The 20,107-nt window shown below is 38.9% G+C and overlaps 3 protein-coding genes across 8 annotated transcripts in view; 1 reads left to right on the forward strand and 2 right to left on the reverse strand.

Moving 5' to 3' along the window:
• Positions 1–12,321, reverse strand: part of LOC139764536 (allantoinase, mitochondrial) — a 117,206-nt gene extending 104,885 nt beyond the window's left edge. Inside the window, exons 1-9 of one of the 5 annotated variants that reach the window (XM_071691270.1) lie at positions 12,101–12,237; positions 10,756–10,927; positions 10,308–10,459; positions 6,153–6,259; positions 4,425–4,579; positions 3,784–3,826; positions 2,278–2,375; positions 1,329–1,514; positions 274–412 (exon numbers count right to left, since the gene is read on the reverse strand). In XM_071691270.1, coding sequence (XP_071547371.1) covers positions 274–412; positions 1,329–1,514; positions 2,278–2,375; positions 3,784–3,826; positions 4,425–4,579; positions 6,153–6,259; positions 10,308–10,459; positions 10,756–10,896 — 1,021 coding nt within the window. In that variant the 5' untranslated portion in view covers positions 10,897–10,927; positions 12,101–12,237. The other 4 variants (XM_071691266.1, XM_071691268.1, XM_071691267.1 and 1 more) reach the window with 4 other exon arrangements.
• A 555-nt stretch (positions 12,322–12,876) lies between these two features.
• LOC139764537 (phenazine biosynthesis-like domain-containing protein 1) lies at positions 12,877–17,978 on the reverse strand. 2 transcript variants are annotated; one of them, XM_071691272.1, is made up of 7 exons: positions 17,841–17,978; positions 16,382–16,467; positions 15,272–15,473; positions 14,758–14,995; positions 13,952–14,154; positions 13,494–13,556; positions 12,877–13,092 (listed from the first exon to the last, which is right to left on the reverse strand). In XM_071691272.1, exons 2-7 carry the CDS (start codon positions 16,463–16,465, stop codon positions 12,980–12,982), a joined length of 903 nt encoding a protein of 300 aa, XP_071547373.1. In that variant the 5' UTR covers positions 16,466–16,467; positions 17,841–17,978; the 3' UTR covers positions 12,877–12,979. The 2 variants fall into 2 exon arrangements, with proteins under 2 accessions (XP_071547373.1, XP_071547372.1); XM_071691271.1 differs by lacking the exon at positions 17,841–17,978 and adding an exon at positions 17,194–17,321.
• LOC139764538 (L-xylulose reductase-like) lies at positions 17,293–18,359 on the forward strand. Its single transcript, XM_071691273.1, has one exon. The coding sequence runs from the start codon at positions 17,387–17,389 to the stop codon at positions 18,266–18,268; it is 882 nt and encodes a 293-aa protein (XP_071547374.1). The 5' UTR covers positions 17,293–17,386; the 3' UTR covers positions 18,269–18,359.
• The last annotated feature ends 1,748 nt before the right edge of the window (positions 18,360–20,107 follow it).

Consider the following 20,107-nt stretch of genomic DNA (forward strand, 5'->3'; position numbering starts at 1 on the left):
ACCTCTGCAGTCTATCACCTTATACATGAAATCCCCCACTATCAGTACTTTATCTTCCTTGATGTCATGTTTTCCTGCTTCATTTACTATCCTGATTGTTCCTTCATTGTTGTGAAGTGCATATTTCTGCTGAACTGTAAAAATTCTTCTGAGGATTATATATCATCACCACTGTTATGCATTCTTTCCTACATTTACCCTTCCCATTATGTATTGTCCATCTATCTGATTGTTTGTGTATACAGTATGCCATTCAAACACAACAGAACTCACCAAATTGTACTGATGCAATTCCACCCCATGCCTCCATAAAATTCATTTCTCCTGGTTGTTTGAGGTCAGGGGTACAAGGAGAATGATCACTCACAACCTGCTGAATCGTTCCATCTCTTACTGCTTCCCAGAGCTGGTTCTGAAAAGGCCAATAACAGTTTAGGTCAGGTACGAAGGTATCAGATGTAAGAGAGCTGAACAAAAATGAAAGGTTGAAGGCTACACAGTACCTTAGAGGAGAGAAAAGAGACGAGTGACCTAATAAGAGCCTTTAGGTCCCTAAATCAAGTGGATGAAGCTGACATTAAACAGTTCTTCACAAGGTGTAGTACCTTAGTTACCAGATGCCATTTTAAGAAAGAGCATAGTCAAAAATGATTAATAGTGGTTTAGTGTGAGGGTTGTGGACAGGTGGAATGGTCATATTAAGGAGAATGTAAATGCCAGTAACTCACAAAGGATTAGGAAGTACAAAAAGTAAGAGACAGAGTCCCATGAATGTAAAACTCTCTCCCTGTGATGTACAAATATATGATCATGAATAGGTAATTATTCTGAGAAAAATATTTGGAGTCTGATGGGAAGGAAAATTTGGCATAAGCAGTAAAATCATGAGGAAATCATGAGATAAGTGCCTGAGAAAACAAAGATCATCAATTAGATAACAAACGTATTCAGAGAAAGGAAATATGGGTAAATGGCATGACAGTACATAAACTTCAAAGCAATGAAGAGGTGAATGGATAAAGGATGATCAAAGGTGATGTTGAAATGAAAGGAGTACATCTCTAAAATCTAATTATAAAAAGATGAACAAAGATGTGCAAGAGACTCAAAGTATGTAGAAGATACTGCTTCCTTACGTTTTTTGATAAAAGAAAATAATGATTTATCATATCAAAAAAAATTCTGAATTACTATTTAGGACTCAATAAATAAACAACAATCAAAGGCAATTTCTATAAGGCATTAGATAAATAAAATGTTGCACATATCCCAATACAATCACCCTCATACTTGACAATACAGTAAAACAACGCTCATAATCATCATACCTGATTATCTGCTTCTCTTACTGGAGGACAACACTTATACTGTGTCGCATTATCTGGGATCTTCTCGGCTGTAAGAGTGAGGTAATGATGGCATGTCTCAACACTTAAGGGAACTCCCCTAGACTGAGCTGCTCGTATCATTGGGAGAGCCTTACTTGCTGACAGGTGAACTATATGACACCGTACCTGTTTGCAAACTTATATTTATATTATTTATCATACTTAGTCGCTGTCTCCCACATTAGCAAGGTAGCACAAGGAAACAGACAAAAGAATGGCCCAACCCACCCACATACACATGTATATACATAAATGCCCACAGACACACATACATACCTATACATTTCAACATATACATACCTATACATACACAGACATATACATATATACACATGCACATATTCATACTTGCTGCCTTCATCCATACTTATGTACTATTATACCATAAATATAGGAAAATGCAAAGTCATAAGTTAGTTTATCAAGTATATTGTAGGTATACAAGGTATGCTTGAGGCACTTGAGAAACCTGCTTGCTGGTTTGGCCATCCCATAAGCAATGGTTAACAACTTGTGTTGAAAGAAGAGAGTACAGCAGGTGTGAAAAAATAAGTGGGTTGTCTTAGAAATGCAGGAATAAGTTAGCAATGCACATCAACATGAAGGCAAAAGATACTTCATATAAGTTACTGAATTAGGAATTACATGCCTTAAATATTTGAAAAATCACTCAAGCAAAATGCTGGTAGGATAACTTTTTGATTAAAATCCACTTAAGCTAGACTCATAAGATTACGGTTTATAGTTAATACAGCCAGTTAAAAATGGATGAAAACGAACACTTTTAATTTCTTAACTGATGCAACAATCCCCTAAACAGAAGATTTGTAAAATACTAGGATATACAATCATATTGTCGAAATGTATGAGCTAACTGAAGCATACTAACCTTTGTCTTTTCACAGAGACTAATGACTTGTTTTATTGCTTCCTCTTCCATCTTTTGAGGTCGAGACTTGAGAAAAGTATTGTACTCTTTTAAAGGATCTGAAAGTTATGTTAAACATGTAGTCATGTGATATAATCCACCTACTGAAGCTGTTTTGATGATAAGGAACTTATCAACGAAAAGAAATATGGTACCACTTATAAGCATATGATCAAAAACAAAGCTTGTACTTTTACTATAAATAATATATGGTTTAATACCTTTTACATGGTAATATGGATCCTCAAAATACATCTATATTTTGTGACTGCAGGTATTGTATCACTAATAACTTCATTACATCACCATACATATAGAGTTCAATTACATACAATTCATGTCTAATTCCTTTTCATGGGCTGTAAGCCTAATCAAATATGATCATCCATTATAACAAAGATGCTGCTCACTTCAGCACATATAGGTAAGCAATCCGGAAAGAAAATGTCATCAATCACTGTCACACCCTCAAAAGCAAAATGCTGGCATTACATTTGATCTATAAGTATAGAGGAGGTATTTCAAGTACATTTGATCTGCTGTATGTAGGAGGGGAAAAAAAGCAGTTATGATAAGGGATAAATGGTAAAATATAACTAACATTCTTCAAGGTGCAGCAACAAATAATAATCAGAGCTCTAAAGCAGACCTCTAACCTTTCTGACATTCCTAAAGAATGATCAATCAAACAGTTCCCCTTAAATCAAATAACTCATGATAAGAGAATTTATATTTAAAGGATACATTGGCAATAGGATTACTGAGTGTTACAATGGTCCTATTATCCTTCTCCAAGCAGAAAGATCCTTCCATCAGTTCTGACCAAAAATGACCCTAACTAAGCTCTGTTAACAGAAATTTAAGCCTATGTATTTTCACAATAATATATAGTGGAGAACAGCGTGTAGCCAGCTAACGAATACACTGATTGGCATAGTGTGCAATTTTAAAGTTTTTCAAGCCAACACACTAAAGAATGTAATCTTTTATGAATATATCAAACTTATTTGAAAAATCATGTGTTCAGGAAAACTTAATGACTGGAGAGGAAATAGCCACAGTTTACAAAGTTGATTAATATGGGAAAAAACATCTCTGTGTAAAACATGCAGCTAATAGTGTGTTAACAATACTGTATAAAACATTCAGCTAATATTGTTATAATATTTTGTACAACATTCAGCAAGGAATAGAGTGAATTGGAGTGATGTGGTATACCGGGGTCAACGTGCTGTCAATGGATTGAACCAGGGCATGTGAAGCGTCTGGGGTAAACCATGGAAAGTTTTGTGGGGCCTAGATGTGGAAAGGGAGCTGTGGTTTTGGTGCATTACACATGACAGCTAGAGCCTGAGTGTGAACGAATAATAATAATAATAACGATAATAATAATAATAATAACCAATTTTAGATTAAACTTTCTTGAAGACTAATTTAAACTGAACTGAATACTAATGCAGTGATTACCTGCATCAGTGATGGTGTTTCCTATGTCACATTCAGCATGGAACTGTTGGAGATGAAGAAAACAGAAAACTATTTCATAAACTGCAAAACATAATGCAAATATTCAGTAAAATAAGCACAAACACAATGTCATTTGAGCAAAGTTATTTGAAAACGGTTTTTCACTAACTTAATAAACAGTAATTATTCTTTCACTGTATCTGAATTACTTAAATCATTTATGTCTTTGGTGCGATACTTCCCTGCTGTCTTAAGTATTATCTATATTTCCAAGCTATCCTTAAAGAAAATAGTGTCAAAATCATTAATATTCACAAGTCCTTCTTTCTCCTACCTGCTTAGTGACTTACATAAACTTCACTTAAATGTATAATATTAATTCTTCTTATATTCATTCTCACTTTTAGCCTAATTATGTAACTATCAAATTCAGTACTAAGCCTCTTCACTATCTAAAATCATTTGAACATCCACATTAAACTTTATCAGCCTCCTCATTTTTCAAAATCACATTTGAATATCTACATTCAACTTTATTCATACTCTCATACCTAAACTGAAATCCAGGAGAAACAATATCAGTACTTGTACTAAAAGATGAATTCAAACACAAAGGAAATCTCGAAAAATTATACACAAACCAGTAGAATAGACTGAGTACCAATAAGTTCCCCAAGTGCTTCCTCCACTTGTGCATAACTAACACATGGAAATTCTTCAACACCACTGTGTATAAGGAAGCACTTAAAGCCACAGATGCCCCGTTCAACCATCTTGCAGAGCTCAGACGAGTTTCCTGGAAGAACACGTACATCAACGAAATTCAATAATGTACTTTATTCACAGGATATATAGCTTACTTAAACAGAATATTAATTTCACTAACTATCCATCTATATCTCTGATGTTTGGGGAACTCCAAGTGGGTGGCCAAGGAAAAAGAACCTCCATAATTAGTGAACTCCAGTGCTGCCTACTAGCCTTTAGTGCCTTACCCTTAACAGGCCACTGGCAAAGAGCAACTCAAGCAAAGGGTTTTCAGAGGCTCCTACCTATTGATCCTTCCAACTACTGCTACCTAATATGCCTAATGTTCCTGCCTGATGTTTCAATCTTCTACTTTCACCTAATGCTCCCATCAAATGTTTCTACCTATTACTTCTATTTCTCCTACTATTTTGCCAAAAGCCAATTAATAAAGGCACTTGATTATGAGCATGCATCCAATCAAATAAATCCTGTCCAAAAATGCTCCAGGAGAGTCCTTTTACCATTTCATACTGCCACCGCTTGGATTACCACATATGAAAGTAACTAGCTCTCTTACATTTCCTGAGTTTGTAGTTTCTTCAAAAACTCAATATTCACAATATTTTTCATCCCAAATATGAATCTGAGGTCAAAACATAGTTCAGGACCATTTAGTCCAGCAATCATGGCTGAAATAATCATGTTTAAAATGTTGCATTACCATTCATTTAACAGTTCACTAACATTTGGCCCAAGGAAGCATTACAATATATTTTACATGATCATTCTCAGTACAGAAGCCTTCCATTATATCATATTTTGTCCTAAATATGAAACAAACGTTTTTTGGTCTGAAAAATATCCTATTACAAAGATCACAGCTTTAAACTGGTTTAGCTACACAACAATGACCTCAATCCCCCAAAGCATAGGGTACAGACTCACTTACTGAAAGGCCTTAATGTTTTAATACAGAGATACTCTAAAATTGGTCCCCAACCAAACTGGAGCCACATTTCCATGAAACAGATTACAACAACAAACAGAACATAGAAGATATATCATTTGCACTGATGAAAAAGACTCAAGTTCCTATAACTCTGCAACCCATAATGGCACTGGGTAATTCACTATACATCTTGGAGGCATGATACTAAACATCTGTAATCCTGTCTGTAGGGTACAATGGCCACTTCATCCCATATATGAGTCATGATCTGTGAAACATGGAGTGGGCAGAATGAAGGGGAAGCTACCTTATCCTCAGAGATGATACTTTAATCTCCCTTAAATCATATATATCAATCCTCTTTTCTGGGATCTTAAGGACATTTGTTCAAGTCTATAAAACCAGCCTGAAAAGGTTTTCGCCAGTAATTTTGGAGATGCCAACCAATCCCACAATACCTGGATACGCTGGGGCCTGCTTGAATAGTAGGGATTATACAGATACAAGAGGGAGAACATGTATGTAATGATGCTTCAGGATGACTGCAGAAGCAGGTCCTGGAGCCCACAAACTCAAAGACATTTGTTCCAGTTGCATGCATTGATCCTCTTTCAAAAATATATGGACACATCAATATCTATCAGAAGCAGAAATTAGTTTCAACACTTACCTGGGACAACTCCACCCCAAAATCCAACATCGACCCAGCACTGGTGTTCTGCTGCTTTCATCTTTGCTTCCCATGCCTCCATTGTGGTTGTTGGAGGAATGGAGTTCCTACAATACATAAGTTCAGAAAATAACAATTATCAGTATATAACTCATGTTGTTAATCTACACATACTGAAAAAGTTGATGGGTAGTTCCTTTCATCTACTAACACACATTATCTTTAATATATATATATATATATAATATATATATATATATATATATATATATATATATATATATATATATATATATATATATATATATATTTTTTTTCTTTTTTATACTTTGTCGCTGTCTCCCGCGTTTGCGAGGTATCGCAAGGAAACAGACGAAAGAAATGGCCCAACCCCCCCCCATACACATGTATATACATACGTCCACACACGCAAATATACATACCTACACAGCTTTCCATGGTTTACCCCAGACGCTTCACATGCCTTGATTCAATCCACTGACAGCACGTCAACCCCGGTATACCACATCGCTCCAATTTACTCTATTCCTTGCCCTCCTTTCACCCTCCTGCATGTTCAGGCCCCGATCACACAAAATCTCCTTCACTCCATCTTTCCACCTCCAATTTGGTCTCCCACTTCTCCTCGTTCCCTCCACCTCTGACACATATATCCTCTTGGTCAATCTTTCCTCACTCATCCTCTCCATGTGCCCAAACCACTTCAAAACACCCTCTTCTGCTCTCTCAACCACGCTCTTTTTATTTCCACACATCTCTCTTACCCTTACGTTCCTCACTCGATCAAACCACCTCACACCACACATTGTCCTCAAACATCTCATTTCCAGCACATCCATCCTCCTGCGCACAACTCTATCCATAGCTCACGCCTCGCAACCATACAACATTGTTGGAACCACTATTCCTTCAAACATACCCATTTTTGCTTTCCGAGATAATGTTCTTGACTTCCACACATTCTTCAAGGCCCCCAGAATTTTCGCCCCCTCCCCCACCCTATGATCCACTTCCGCTTCCATGGTTCCATCCGCTGCCAGATCCACTCCCAGATATCTAAAACACTTCACTTCCTCCAGTTTTTCTCCATTCAAACTCACCTCCCAATGGACTTGACCCTCAACCCTACTGTACCTAATAACCTTGCTCTTATTCACATTTACTCTTAACTTTCTTCTTCCACACACCTTACCAAACTCAGTCACCAGCTTCTGCAGTTTCTCACATGAATCAGCCACCAGCGCTGTATCATCAGCGAACAACAACTGACTCACTTCCCAAGCTCTCTCATCCCCAACAGACTTCATACTTGCCCCTCTTTCCAAAACTCTTCCATCTACCTCCCTAACAACCCCATCCATAAACAAATTAAACAACCATGGAGACATCACACACCCCTGCCGCAAACCTACATTCACTGAGAACCAATCACTTTCCTCTCTTCCTACACGTACACATGCCTTACATCCTCGATAAAAACTTTTCACTGCTTCTAACAACTTTCCTCCCACACCATATATTCTTAATACCTTCCACAGAGCATCTCTATCAACTCTATCATATGCCTTCTCCAGATCCATAAATGCTACATACAAATCCATTTGCTTTTCTAAGTATTTCTCACATACATTCTTCAAAGCAAACACCTGATCCACACATCCTCTACCACTTCTGAAACCACACTGCTCTTCCCCAATCTGATGCTCTGTACATGCCTTCACCCTCTCAATCAATACCCTTCCATATAATTTACCAGGAATACTCAACAAACTTATACCTCTGTAATTTGAGCACTCACTCTTATCCCCTTTGCCTTTGTACAATGGCACTATGCATGCATATATATATATATATATATATATATATATATATATATATATATATATATATATATATATATATTGGGGAAGAGCAGTGTGGTTTCAGAAGTGGTAGAGGATGTGTGGATCAGATGTTTGCTTTGAAGAATGTATGTGAGAAATACTTAGAAAAGCAAATGGATTTGTATGTAGCATTTATGGATCTGGAGAAGGCATATGATAGAGTTGATAGAGATGCTCTGTGGAAGGTATTAAGAATATATGGTGTGGGAGGAAAGTTGTTAGAAGCAGTGAAAAGTTTTTATCGAGGATGTAAGGCATGTGTACGTGTAGGAAGAGAGGAAAGTGATTGGTTCTCAGTGAATGTAGGTTTGCGGCAGGGGTGTGTGATGTCTCCATGGTTGTTTAATTTGTTTATGGATGGGGTTGTTAGGGAGGTAAATGCAAGAGTTTTGGAAAGAGGGGCAAGTATGAAGTCTGTTGGGGATGAGAGAGCTTGGGAAGTGAGTCAGTTGTTGTTCGCTGATGATACAGCGCTGGTGGCTGATTCATGTGAGAAACTGCAGAAGCTGGTGACTGAGTTTGGTAAAGTGTGTGAAAGAAGAAAGTTAAGAGTAAATGTGAATAAGAGCAAGGTTATTAGGTACAGTAGGGTTGAGGGTCAATTCAATTGGGAGGTGAGTTTGAATGGAGAAAAACTGGAGGAAGTGAAGTGTTTTAGATATCTGGGAGTGGATCTGGCAGCGGATGGAACCATGGAAGCGGAAGTGGATCATAGGGTGGGGGAGGGGGCGAAAATTCTGGGAGCCTTGAAGAATGTGAGGAAGTCGAGAACATTATCTCGGAAAGCAAAAATGGGTATGTTTGAAGGAATAGTGGTTCCAACAATGTTGTATGGTTGCGAGGCGTGGACTATGGATAGAGTTGTGCGCAGGAGGATGGATGTGCTGGAAATGAGATGTTTGAGGACAATGTGTGGTGTGAGGTGGTTTGAGCGAGTAAGTAACGTAAGGGTAAGAGAGATGTGTGGAAATAAAAAGAGCGTGGTTGAGAGAGCAGAAGAGGGTGTTTTGAAATGGTTTGGTCACATGGAGAGAATGAGTGAGGAAAGATTGACCAAGAAGATATATGTGTCGGAGGTGGAGGGAACGAGGAGAAGAGGGAGACCAAATTGGAGGTGGAAAGATGGAGTGAAAAAGATTTTGTGTGATCGGGGCCTGAACATGCAGGAGGGTGAAAGGAGGGCAAAGAATAGAGTGAATTGGAGCGATGTGGTATACCGGGGTTGACGTGCTGTCAGTGGATTGAATCAAGGCATGTGTATGGGGGTGGGTTGGGCCATTTCTTTCGTCTGTTTCCTTGCGCTACCTCGCAAACACGGGAGACAGCGACAAAGCAAAAAAAATATATATATATATATATATATATATACCTCACCTTACCTTATTACCTTGCCCCAGGAACACCTGCTATGGGAATCCAGCAACACTCAACAAGCTAGTCACATCCATTGGTAGAGACTATAGATTAAGAAGTGTGGTGATCTTCTACATATTGTTGTTCGAGGTGAGTGTAGGGCAATTCAAAGTGATTAGTGTCTTCAGTATGAGTTGCACACTTGGCATGATGGGTCTTGCGATATACTGTAGTGATATATGTAATGTTGTAGAGATGGGTTGTGTCCAGCGGCCAGATGACAGTACAACTCCTATGTGTTTTGGGAGTGCAATTTCAGGTGGGTGTATGTTTGATATGGTGGAGTTTCAGAGAGTGTTGGGAAGGCGATTGTTTAGTGATTGTCATATCATTTTGGTGTGTAAACATATGTTCTGCTAAAGTGTGAAGCACAGGTAAGCGTTTTACTTCTACCTGGAGGTTTCAGATAAGTTACCAAGTGTTTAGGATGGGAAGAGCCAAGTGCTGTTGCAAAGAACTGAGTAACAAGGATACTGAGGTCCAATTGTATTAGGAAAATTCTTCTTTTCCGTGTGCAGGTCTTGAGTGCTTGTGATTGCTTGGTACTTGGTGACTGTTCTGAGCAGTTTGGAGCTCTCTTTTAAACACACACACACACACACACACACACACACATATATATATATATATATATATATATATATATATATATATATATATATATATATATATACACACACAGAATGTATTTGATGTCTCCACACAATATTCTTATTTCACTCCCTTAACCAATACCGCACTACTGGTGTCCTAAGCTTTCTAGGCTTTAAGACAGTGTACCTTTCAAACTACGTTATTTATTAGACTTAAAAGGAACGAAAAACATCGACCGACTTACAAAGGCATATCAACTATGGTGGTGATTCCCCCTGCCGCAGCCGCCTGAGTGGCCGAGTAGTAACCTTCCCAGGCGGTCCGGCCCGGCTCGTTCACATGAACATGAGAGTCCACGACGCCAGGCATCAACACCAGGTCACCACAGTCCACCACCTGTAATTATGTACTGATCGATAACTGAATATAAGAACTCAATACCCTACATACACACAGCGTGTCACCAAGAATTCATTCATCTGAAAAGAAAAATCAAATCATAGCAACTGCCTTGCATTAATAAATGAGACATGAAATATCGATACAGAATAATTAATGTGCACTGCATGTCGGTCTTTTCACAAAATATGGTTACAACACAAGAGTATTTTACGATAAAAAAGAGGTATGATTGTTTACCACTATATGAAGCTTTGTAAGAATATTTTCCTGTGGTCATGAGGTGTACATACCTGGTGCCTGGGAAACTCAGCGACATCAGAGGTGTGTCGTTGAATGTGGTGGATCTTGCCTTCCCTCACCTGGATCACAGCCTCACAGGTTTCCTCAGGGAAAACCACAGATTTGCTCACGAAGGCTTGAATATCTGCCATTATTCCTTTTATCGTGCTCTCTACAAGTTACCTGAACAAAAATAAATCCTTCTAATTCTGTCAAACCAAAATATTTATGAAGATGCAACATTTCCATAAACTTACAGAATTCTTGATATCTGGCAAATAATACTTTCACTACTTTCAGCAGGGAAACTATTATACCTGCAACCTAATAGCGTACGAACCTTACATGTTGGAAATTACTACTTGCTACGTATTCAGTCAAGAAAATTTAAGAGGAATCTGTATTTCTGGTGTGTACAGCTCTTTACTCTTAGGGCCTTGCAGTGGTATAGATCAACGAAGACCTTCGTAAATGAGATTAGTTAATGCCAAATTCATCTTGATCCATACTGATAGCCCAACGAATCTCGGCTTCGACAATCACTTCATGATCAAGATTACTGTTGGCCAAGCCAATAGTAAGGAAAATTGCATGTGATAACCTGTTAAACTCACAATGTATGCAGTAACTGCCTGCTTAAAATGGTTTCATCTGGTTTCATCATTAAAACACAGCAGCTTTCATGCCCATGACTATGAAATAATTAGGGGAAACAGCCTTCCTCACGGACATAAAGAAAATGAAATGAGCGATGTAACCATCTCAGCTCACTCTTATCAAACGATCGTGTCCATTTCACCAACTTTCTGAAACAATGACATTAACGCAACGAAATTCTCTTGTATGCAAAAGCATATCAATTCATTTCATGAAACAATATTCCCTTAATTATTGGCAATGGCTATTCTGTTACCAATACATAAACCTACTTAAAAATGGTCGCCGGTCTCATAATAACTGACTTCCGTGTAAGTTATCACATGTAAATGAATTGGACAAATTATTGTTTATCATACTTAACACTCAATACCCTCAAATGATGGATTCTAGGCTGTTCATTTACAAGGTTCTACAGGTCTTCCACTCACGTGAAGGGAACCAACACTGGGCTTTACGGGTCTCCCACTCACCTGTAGTGGATCTAAGACTACGTTTTACGGGTCTTCCACTCACCTAGGGGTAATGAGTACTAGTTTAAACGGCGTCTCCCATTCGCAGGAGGCAACCCAAGAATAAGTTTAACAGGTCTCCCACTCACCTGCAAATCATAAATTCCCACCGACCGGTCCCACCAACAGCACCTCGTTAATCGTAGTCCCAACTGATAATTTCCTTCATAAAAATATTAGATATTACCTGTAGCTTGGAGGTTAGAGTTATCCAGTAGACGATGCTGTAAACCAGTAAATATCCAGAAAACTAAATTTTAGTAATTTCCCGGAAGAAACACGCAGAAACTGAGAGATAACTCTCCAACATTATCTAGATAAGCAGAGAATGGTGAAAGACTATTTGTAAACAGCACGGCGTGTAAGCTATCACTAAGACGAATGGTGGGTGTCCTTGGCTTGGAGTCTACACAAGCTAATCAAACCTAGGCACTCATAACTTTATGCGATGTCATGAGGAGAATTTTACGTCTAGGAAGCAAGTAAACTATATAAAACTATATAAACTATATAAAGCTATAATTCTAACAACTTTTACAAATACGCTGTCCACCAATTTAGCATGAGATATGAACTGATCATAACGTCTCATAGAAAAGGGTCAGCAGCCGTTCTAAACCTGACTAACCAAGGTCTATAGATGTTGCCAAGACTTTAGAATCTTAAATCTTTAACTTTTAACTGCCTACTCTGCATGATTATTTATCTGTAATCGATTATATGGACTCCGTTCAAATACGATAGAACTGATGTATTAGTGTTCAAGTTCAGTGAATACTCTTGTAGTATAAGGATCTCTGGAAATGATGTTTAATGCATAGACACTGGGTCTTGTAGATCATGAAAAAACTGGTTTCGGTACCAACAACAAAACCAGTTGTGAACCTTTCCTTTTTTACCCATGGACATCAAGTTTTTGTCGATGTCGGGAAATATTTCTTAAGGAAAAACAAATATCCATGCTTCAAGTCTTTCAGATCTTTACTGGGAAAACTAGCTGAAAAAGCTTCAACTAGATTTACAAATGCGACAGCTAGGTAATGGTAATCAACAGTTGCCATAAACCTCAGAGCGTAACGTGACCTTGGAGTAGGGTGGTGGTCCGGCCGGCCAGGTCCACACGGCCGTCCTGCCTGACTGTGACGTTCATATCCCCACCGCGTGGAGAACACTGCCTACCTGTGGAACACGACCAACCCAAGTAAACCACTTGCACTGTAGCACTCAAGTACGGAAGGGACTCTGCCTCAATACCAGTCTCCTACTTGATAGCCAATAAATCCAATTCATATACATGAAATACACGATATCATTGTCAAGTCTATTTAAATTTAAGGTTGGGAATTTTGGCTTTACGAACAATTTTGATGTAAACTGGATATGTAAGATAAATGAATGCGCTCGAAATGCACCAGGTTCAAGAAAAATCAATAGCAATTCTACCACAAGCAGCAACACACGTCTGGTTAACCATATGCCTTTTACAATAGATAAGAATGAGAAGGTGTATTTGAAAGTCTCTAAAACTGTTTTGTAAATTTCAGTCATAAGACTACCATAACATTGTGTATAAAACTCACATTTGAGAGTCGTGATGCCAAGCTCTTGTGACCAGTAAGGACCAAGGACGGTGTGAGCCGAGCCTGTTTTATAAGAGAAGAATTAATGTTTAGTTTGGGTTGCAAAAATCATCACGTCGTTACCCTTATTAATATAGTAGTAATGTTCACAGGTAAGGGAATGTCATTAAGGTACTGGTCTATGCTAGGCTGAGACCTATCCAATTTTCATAAATATTCCTGTTTTGGAACTGGTCTGATGGGAGGAGCCACCACGAGACATTTAGGAAATCATCCAGAATATAAAGTGCAAGGGTTTTGTACTTAATCTCCAAAACTGTAATAGAATCTCTGCCTACTTAAAAGTTTTTACTGAGGCCAGGGACAGAGCGCGTTGCGTTCACCTCAGGCAAACTCTCGTCGTAAATACCCCTAGGTAGGCGGGGACCCCATTAGAGCTTAGATCAACCTGTCCTCACCTGTGACGGGGTCTTCGGGGATACCATTCCAGGGAGCGAAGTAGCGTGAGAAGCAGTGGTACTGTGGTTGGTGGCTAGGGGAGTCCTGTGGGATGTTCCCCGACAGGTCGCCCCGTATAGTGAGGATGACGCCCTTCACCAGCGACCCGTCGTGGAGGCTCAGGAAGGATCCCGGCTCCACACGAAGAGCCTCCAAATCTCCCCTGAAGTAGAACTGCTGTAGTAACACAAATGACGCCTAACCTTGGGCTTTACATATTCAAATAATGTAACATTATCTACAGAAGGCGTGTCATTATTTAGGTTTTCCGTTTTTTTGTTTTTTTTTTGCATGTTTCTTAATCTAGGTTTTTCTCTTCCTCACTTTAAACAATCATCCTACCGATTTCGTACAAACGGCAGAATCTACTACACTGTTTAATTTGACCCATGCTAATACCAGCACCCAAATACGAGTCTACAGTTCTAATATCAGAGGTATTTCATGAAGAATGCGACTCATTTAGGAAAGTCGTAACCCGCTTTACGTCCAGGACGTACTTCGGTAAAGTGACGTTTAGTAACCAACCTTAGATCCATTCTTGCAAATTACCTACAAGGTCCATACTGGCGATTGTGGCAAGATAATTGTGCATTCATTTCATTAAGTCAATTTTACTTTTATCTAGTATTTCATAATCTGTATCCAAGGTGTGGATAATAAAATGTCTCAGGCACACAGTCTATCCTAGCTGGATATTGTGTGGTGGTAGAAAGGCAACGCCCGTGTCCGGAGGGACCTAGCTGGGTGAGGGGTTGGCGCTCACCTGGTGCACGAGTGATGCAGCCTCACCAGCAACTTCTTGGTGGTGTGAGAGATCAACAGCTGGCCCACTGGTAGTCCGCCTGTCACCACCTGCAGCAACGGAGAAAGCTGGGTCTCCTGCTCAGCCGTCAGAGGTGCGGGCGGGTTGCCGGGAAAGTCCAGGAGAATGTCACGACCATTTTTCCTGGCCACCAGTACCCCGCTCTGTGTTTCGAACTCCAACTGGCTGTTAGTGTTTCCTGTGAAAACGATCACCTAAAGTAACACAACTGCAACTGAAAACGATCACCTAAAGTAACACAACTGCAACTAATATCATTGTTACCTAACCTCAATATTAGTGTGATAAAAGACTTCACGGAAAAAATATTCCAACCTTACGAATTGCTTTATCGTCACCATAGGTACGCGCTGACCTGAAACAAATCAATCAAAAAAGAAAACTCAAGGTCTCCGAAAGTATCAACAAGCAGCGGGTGTTACGAATTTCTGTACAACAGACACATCCACCTGACCTAGACAGTGGAACAGGACATGGGCGGTAGCGAGTGTGGCGTGTCCACATAGGGCAACCTCCCTGGTGGGTGTGAACCAACGGAGGCGGAATCGTGCACACTTAACCCATGGTTTCTCCCTCACGCCCGTAGGACTCACGTACGCCGTCTCCGACAGGTTCATCTCGGCTGCTAGGTTCTGTAGTATACCATCTTCGACAGGCTGTGACAGTATTGTTACTTAATAGGCATGTGTAGAAATAATTTTTCATGCATGTGTAGAAATATTTTTTCATTCTCAAGTAATGATAGGTCAAATGACATGTAGGTACTACTGTGTGGCTATAAATCTAGCTAGTTTAGGTTGGGACATAAACGAAATCATTATATTTTGTATGGTAACGTGGAAAATATCATTGTACTAATAGTGTGCTGTCTTACTTTAGTTTTGTACTGCTATATGATTTCCTTTGTATATCAATCATTAATGCGAATCACTTCAAAAGGAACAGTAAACCTTGCCCATATCACAATATATTAGCTAAAACAACAAACACTGAAAGAGAATCAAATTGTTAACAATTTCTGTTTGTAAATCATTAATGGCCACGAATCATAGTCTAATAATATAGTACTTACAAATGAGAGCTGACTTATGAGCTATTATGATTTCCTTTATAATTCTTAATATATTTTGTTATAAGAACCTTAGAACGGTATAGTACGCCAAAATTAGAAAATGCTTCTCGAGTTTGATCACGGCACCTAAATACCGCAAAGAACTACTAGAAAACGTCTAGGAGGTATCAGTGCCGGAATTAAGAGCTCATCGTCACAAGCAAGGATAGAAAGCCTTTAATATTGCCCACAACTAAAGAGAGAAGGGCGAAGGGTGACTTGATAACTTTGTTTTTATCATCTAAAAGAACATCATATGTTTCTAGATGACAGTCCTGATGGATATCAAAAAACATTATCCCTAGTAAGTTACAGCATCGTGGTTCGCTTGATGAAGTATAAATTAATCTGTAGGCGTGGCCCCAATGCAGTAATATTGACCAGAAACGAGTCATTTTAACCAAGAGAAAATGATATTGCAAAAGTGTTTCCAGATAGCCATTTGCACCTCACCTCCAGGAGTGGCACTACGGCAGCAGGGTTGCCAGAGAAAGGTTGGTCCGTGAAGGCGTCTACAGTGAAGATTTGCAACTTCATCTCTGCAACAATAAAAGTTAAAGCTAATAAAAAAAACAAGACCATGCATAATTCTGTATTCACTTTCCAAAAGCAAATATCAGCGTCTTGTTTGATGCAAAGTTATTGAATTAAGATATATTCCTATTTCTATTCTATTAACAATGTTATTGAGGAGGTGCCCTTGTGAGCTATGTGCCCGCACTGACTAGATTTGTCCACCTTGGAAGACAGAAGAGTTAGGGATGACCTGATCCTGATCTTTAAGTTAATTAAGCAAATCTCCGACATAGAGTGAACAGTTTCTCGAGAGATGTGGGGCAGAATAACCAAAGGACAAAACATAAAATTAAGCAAGAAATTTTTGAGATGTAAAGTTCTCTGTATTAAAAGTGTTGGAGGAATGGAATGAAATTAAAACGATTTATGGACAGAGCATCAATGAATCTAAGAAGCTGTATAACAATGTTAAAGAGACGGCCCCACGTGTAAAACTCCCTCCCTGTAAAGCAAAAATACATTACACACTTGAGTGATTAGATTCTGTTAGTGGGTATCTAACAGTCTTACTGACCGTGGAAAACAAGCGTCTACACCCGTTACAAAGATTCGTAATTTTTAAGCATGTGAAATCTGTATCTGTGCAACTTTTTATCTATAACCGATTGCAGTTCTCTGTCACTTACACATATGATAATTCCTACAGTGACGTGGTGTTTGCAGATCAACAATATATAGTTTTTACGTACCTTTTAGACGGAGGTGGACCAGGAGGCTGTTACCAAGCCGTGGAGGAGCTTGCACTGACACATTTTACATCAAGATCACTTAATATTATCGATATCTAAATCAATATGAATACAGAATTAGAGATGGAAATTATGGTTACTTTTTCATACGTATATCTGAATTTTGTTGAATAGACAAAACAAGCATTACGTTATGAACGCTAAAATAAAATACTGTCAATCTCTCTGGGATTGTGTACCAGCTGATCAAGTACAAGGAGTGGCGCAGCTTGAACAGGAGATACACTTGGGCAAGCCGCTTGCATCCAGGCGTTACACTGGGGCAAGCTTAACGAAGCTGATCATGCCCAAATTCACAGGTCGTCGTGCACTGGTGACAGGTGCTGGGGCTGGGATTGGCCGTGCCATAGCAATCAAGTTGGTCGAGATGGGCGCAGAAGTTTTCGCACTAAGCAAAACAGCCGCCCACCTTGAATCCTTGAAAGCAGAGTGTCCTAAAGTGCACATTACCTGTGTCGACCTGGGCGACTGGACAGCTTCTCGAGAAGCCGTAAAGAAGCTCACCCCCATACACCTGTTGGTAAACAATGCGGCATGTAGTGCCTTAGCACCATTCCTTACGGCTTCCCCAGAGAGTTTCGACTTACTGTTCAATGTGAACGTGAAGGCAGTAATGAACGTGTCCCAAGTTGTGGCGGGTGATCTAGTAGCAAGAGAACAGCGAGGGTCAGTGGTCAACCTGTCGTCACAGGCGGGTCAGCGAGCTCTCTGGGACCACACGGTGTACTGTTCCGCCAAAGCGGCTCTAGATATGCTGACCAAAGTCATGGCATTGGAATTAGGGCCTAAGGGTATCCGTGTGAATGCTGTGTCCCCTACTGTGGTTATGACGGCCATGGGACGTCTCGGGTGGTCTGACCCTGCCAAGGCTGGGCCCATGATGGATCGAATACCGCAGGGAAGATTTGCAGAGGTGGAAGACGTCGTCAACGCTGTTGTGTTCCTGCTGTCTGATGAAAGTGACATGGTCAACGGTCATCTTCTTGCTGTTGACGGGGGTTTCTTGGCGGCGTGACGGACGCTGTGCAGTCGGACTTGCTGGTTTGAATATATTCAACTTTCCAATATACCTGCCCAAATATAATAATAAATAGAAAGATAAGTAATCGGACCTTTCACTGCAAATGTAACCTATATTTCTTAGCTGTAACTGGTGCCTTATCGCGACTTAAATATTAACTGTAGGGGTATACCTAAAAAAAAAAAATGCTGTTACCTGATTAGCTTATATTTTGTATATGCCAGATATCACTAATGCCTCTTCTGATTCTCTGTTCTCTCGTCTGGTCAAACTTGCTTTTTTTGCCGAAGGCGGGAGGGGGGGGGGGGGTTATTCGATAAAACGCAAACGTTACATAACCATAACTGGCAGGAAGTTATAGCCAGATGATACTACATGTTTTGATGTACTGCGCATGCACTCAAAATCTGGTAAAAATTCTGACCGGATTCAGTTCCCTCAGCAAGAGCAAGAAAATAGTGCAGACACCAGTCTAGCTTATGTACATCTAGAAGCATTACAAATGTATAAATCAATGACATAATGCCTGACATTTTGAACCAAAAAATACCTGGCTAACTCAAATGGTAACATATTCCTTTTCCTTCTTGGTGCTCTCGCCCACGCTGATCTTTTTCATCATATTTGAAGTGGATATAATACATGACAGACACATTGGTACTAACCAGATAATGCATTATTCAAAGTAAGAAATTAGCAGACTTACTGAAGTCATTTAAAATTAACAGCAAGAATATAACAATTCTAATAGGGAGTATACACGTCTTTTTCATGTAGACATTACAGATGAATGATACCTTATACCAGGGGATCAGACTCTAATACAATAATTGTATAAATTCTAAAAGCTCAGCAAAATTTGATGTTTCCAGTTTAGACACTTTATATGTGCTCTCACACTTTAGCACATGTGTATACTATGTAGAGAGTATATGTTAGAAATCACTAGAATAATGACTTGGTACATAAATATAACAAATTAAATTCAGTACTTGTCTCTGATGTGTTGTCAAAGTCATATATATGAATACTTGCAACGTGCTCATATTCCAAACGAACATAATTTTACACTTTAGAAAGTGGTAATATTAGTACAAAACTACGTCATAGTTTGATAATCTACTTAAAATTTGGAATATCTAAATAGCAGAATCTAGTAATTCTGTAGATTATGTTAATAAAGTCATGTTAGGGTAATATTCTCAGATTTTGCCTATTTTTAAAATGAATAATAAATATAATACTGCAGGCTGGATATTGCATGCCAAATAACAACTTAATAGAGCTATAGTATAATCTCAATTTCGAAAGATGAAACATGGCAAAATAAAACACATTATATATATATATATATATATATATATATATATATATATATATATATATATATATATATATTGCTAGCCTTATCTCATGTTAGACAACTTGATGGGAAGAATCTGGTATTTGTGGATGCTGTGATGCCATGAGGCCACAGTTTTAACGCATCATAAATTATGAATCTTGTGTCCACTTTGACATACCTATTAAGCACTCAATTCCTTCCAAACATACATAGCTTATAAAGTAAGTCCATTTCCAATGTGATCTTGAGAGCACAAATGCAAATCTTATGTTGCTTTATCACTCTGGTAATAGTATTTGTATACTGTTGTAAATTTTGCTTATCTAATGTACCAAGTTGTGATTTGGATATCCATGTCTAGCACACAATATCTCAAAATTCTTCTAAAGGTGTGGTTATGTCCAAAGTCTGAAAAATTGGCTAAATTGCTAATATTGTCTTATGTTACATAATAAAAAAACAAATGCAATACTAGTTTCTACGAACTA

This window comes from Panulirus ornatus, chromosome 50 (assembly GCF_036320965.1).
Source record: "Panulirus ornatus isolate Po-2019 chromosome 50, ASM3632096v1, whole genome shotgun sequence".
NCBI lineage: Eukaryota > Metazoa > Arthropoda > Malacostraca > Decapoda > Palinuridae > Panulirus > Panulirus ornatus.

Excerpts from the sequence above, each read along its gene's own strand:
- LOC139764537 (XM_071691272.1), bottom strand. The coding sequence starts at position 16,465 with ATGAAGTTGCAAATCTTCACTGTAGACGCCTTCACGGACCAACCTTTC. Across the intron at positions 15,474-16,381 it reads CCGTAGTGCCACTCCTGGAG|CCTGTCGAAGATGGTATACT; the intron begins GTGAGGTGCAAA and ends ATACTGTCACAG. Across the intron at positions 14,155-14,757 it reads CTGCATCACTCGTGCACCAG|GGGAGATTTGGAGGCTCTTC; the intron begins GTGAGCGCCAAC and ends GTTCTACTTCAG.
- LOC139764538 (XM_071691273.1), top strand. The coding sequence starts at position 17,387 with ATGAACGCTAAAATAAAATACTGTCAATCTCTCTGGGATTGTGTACCA.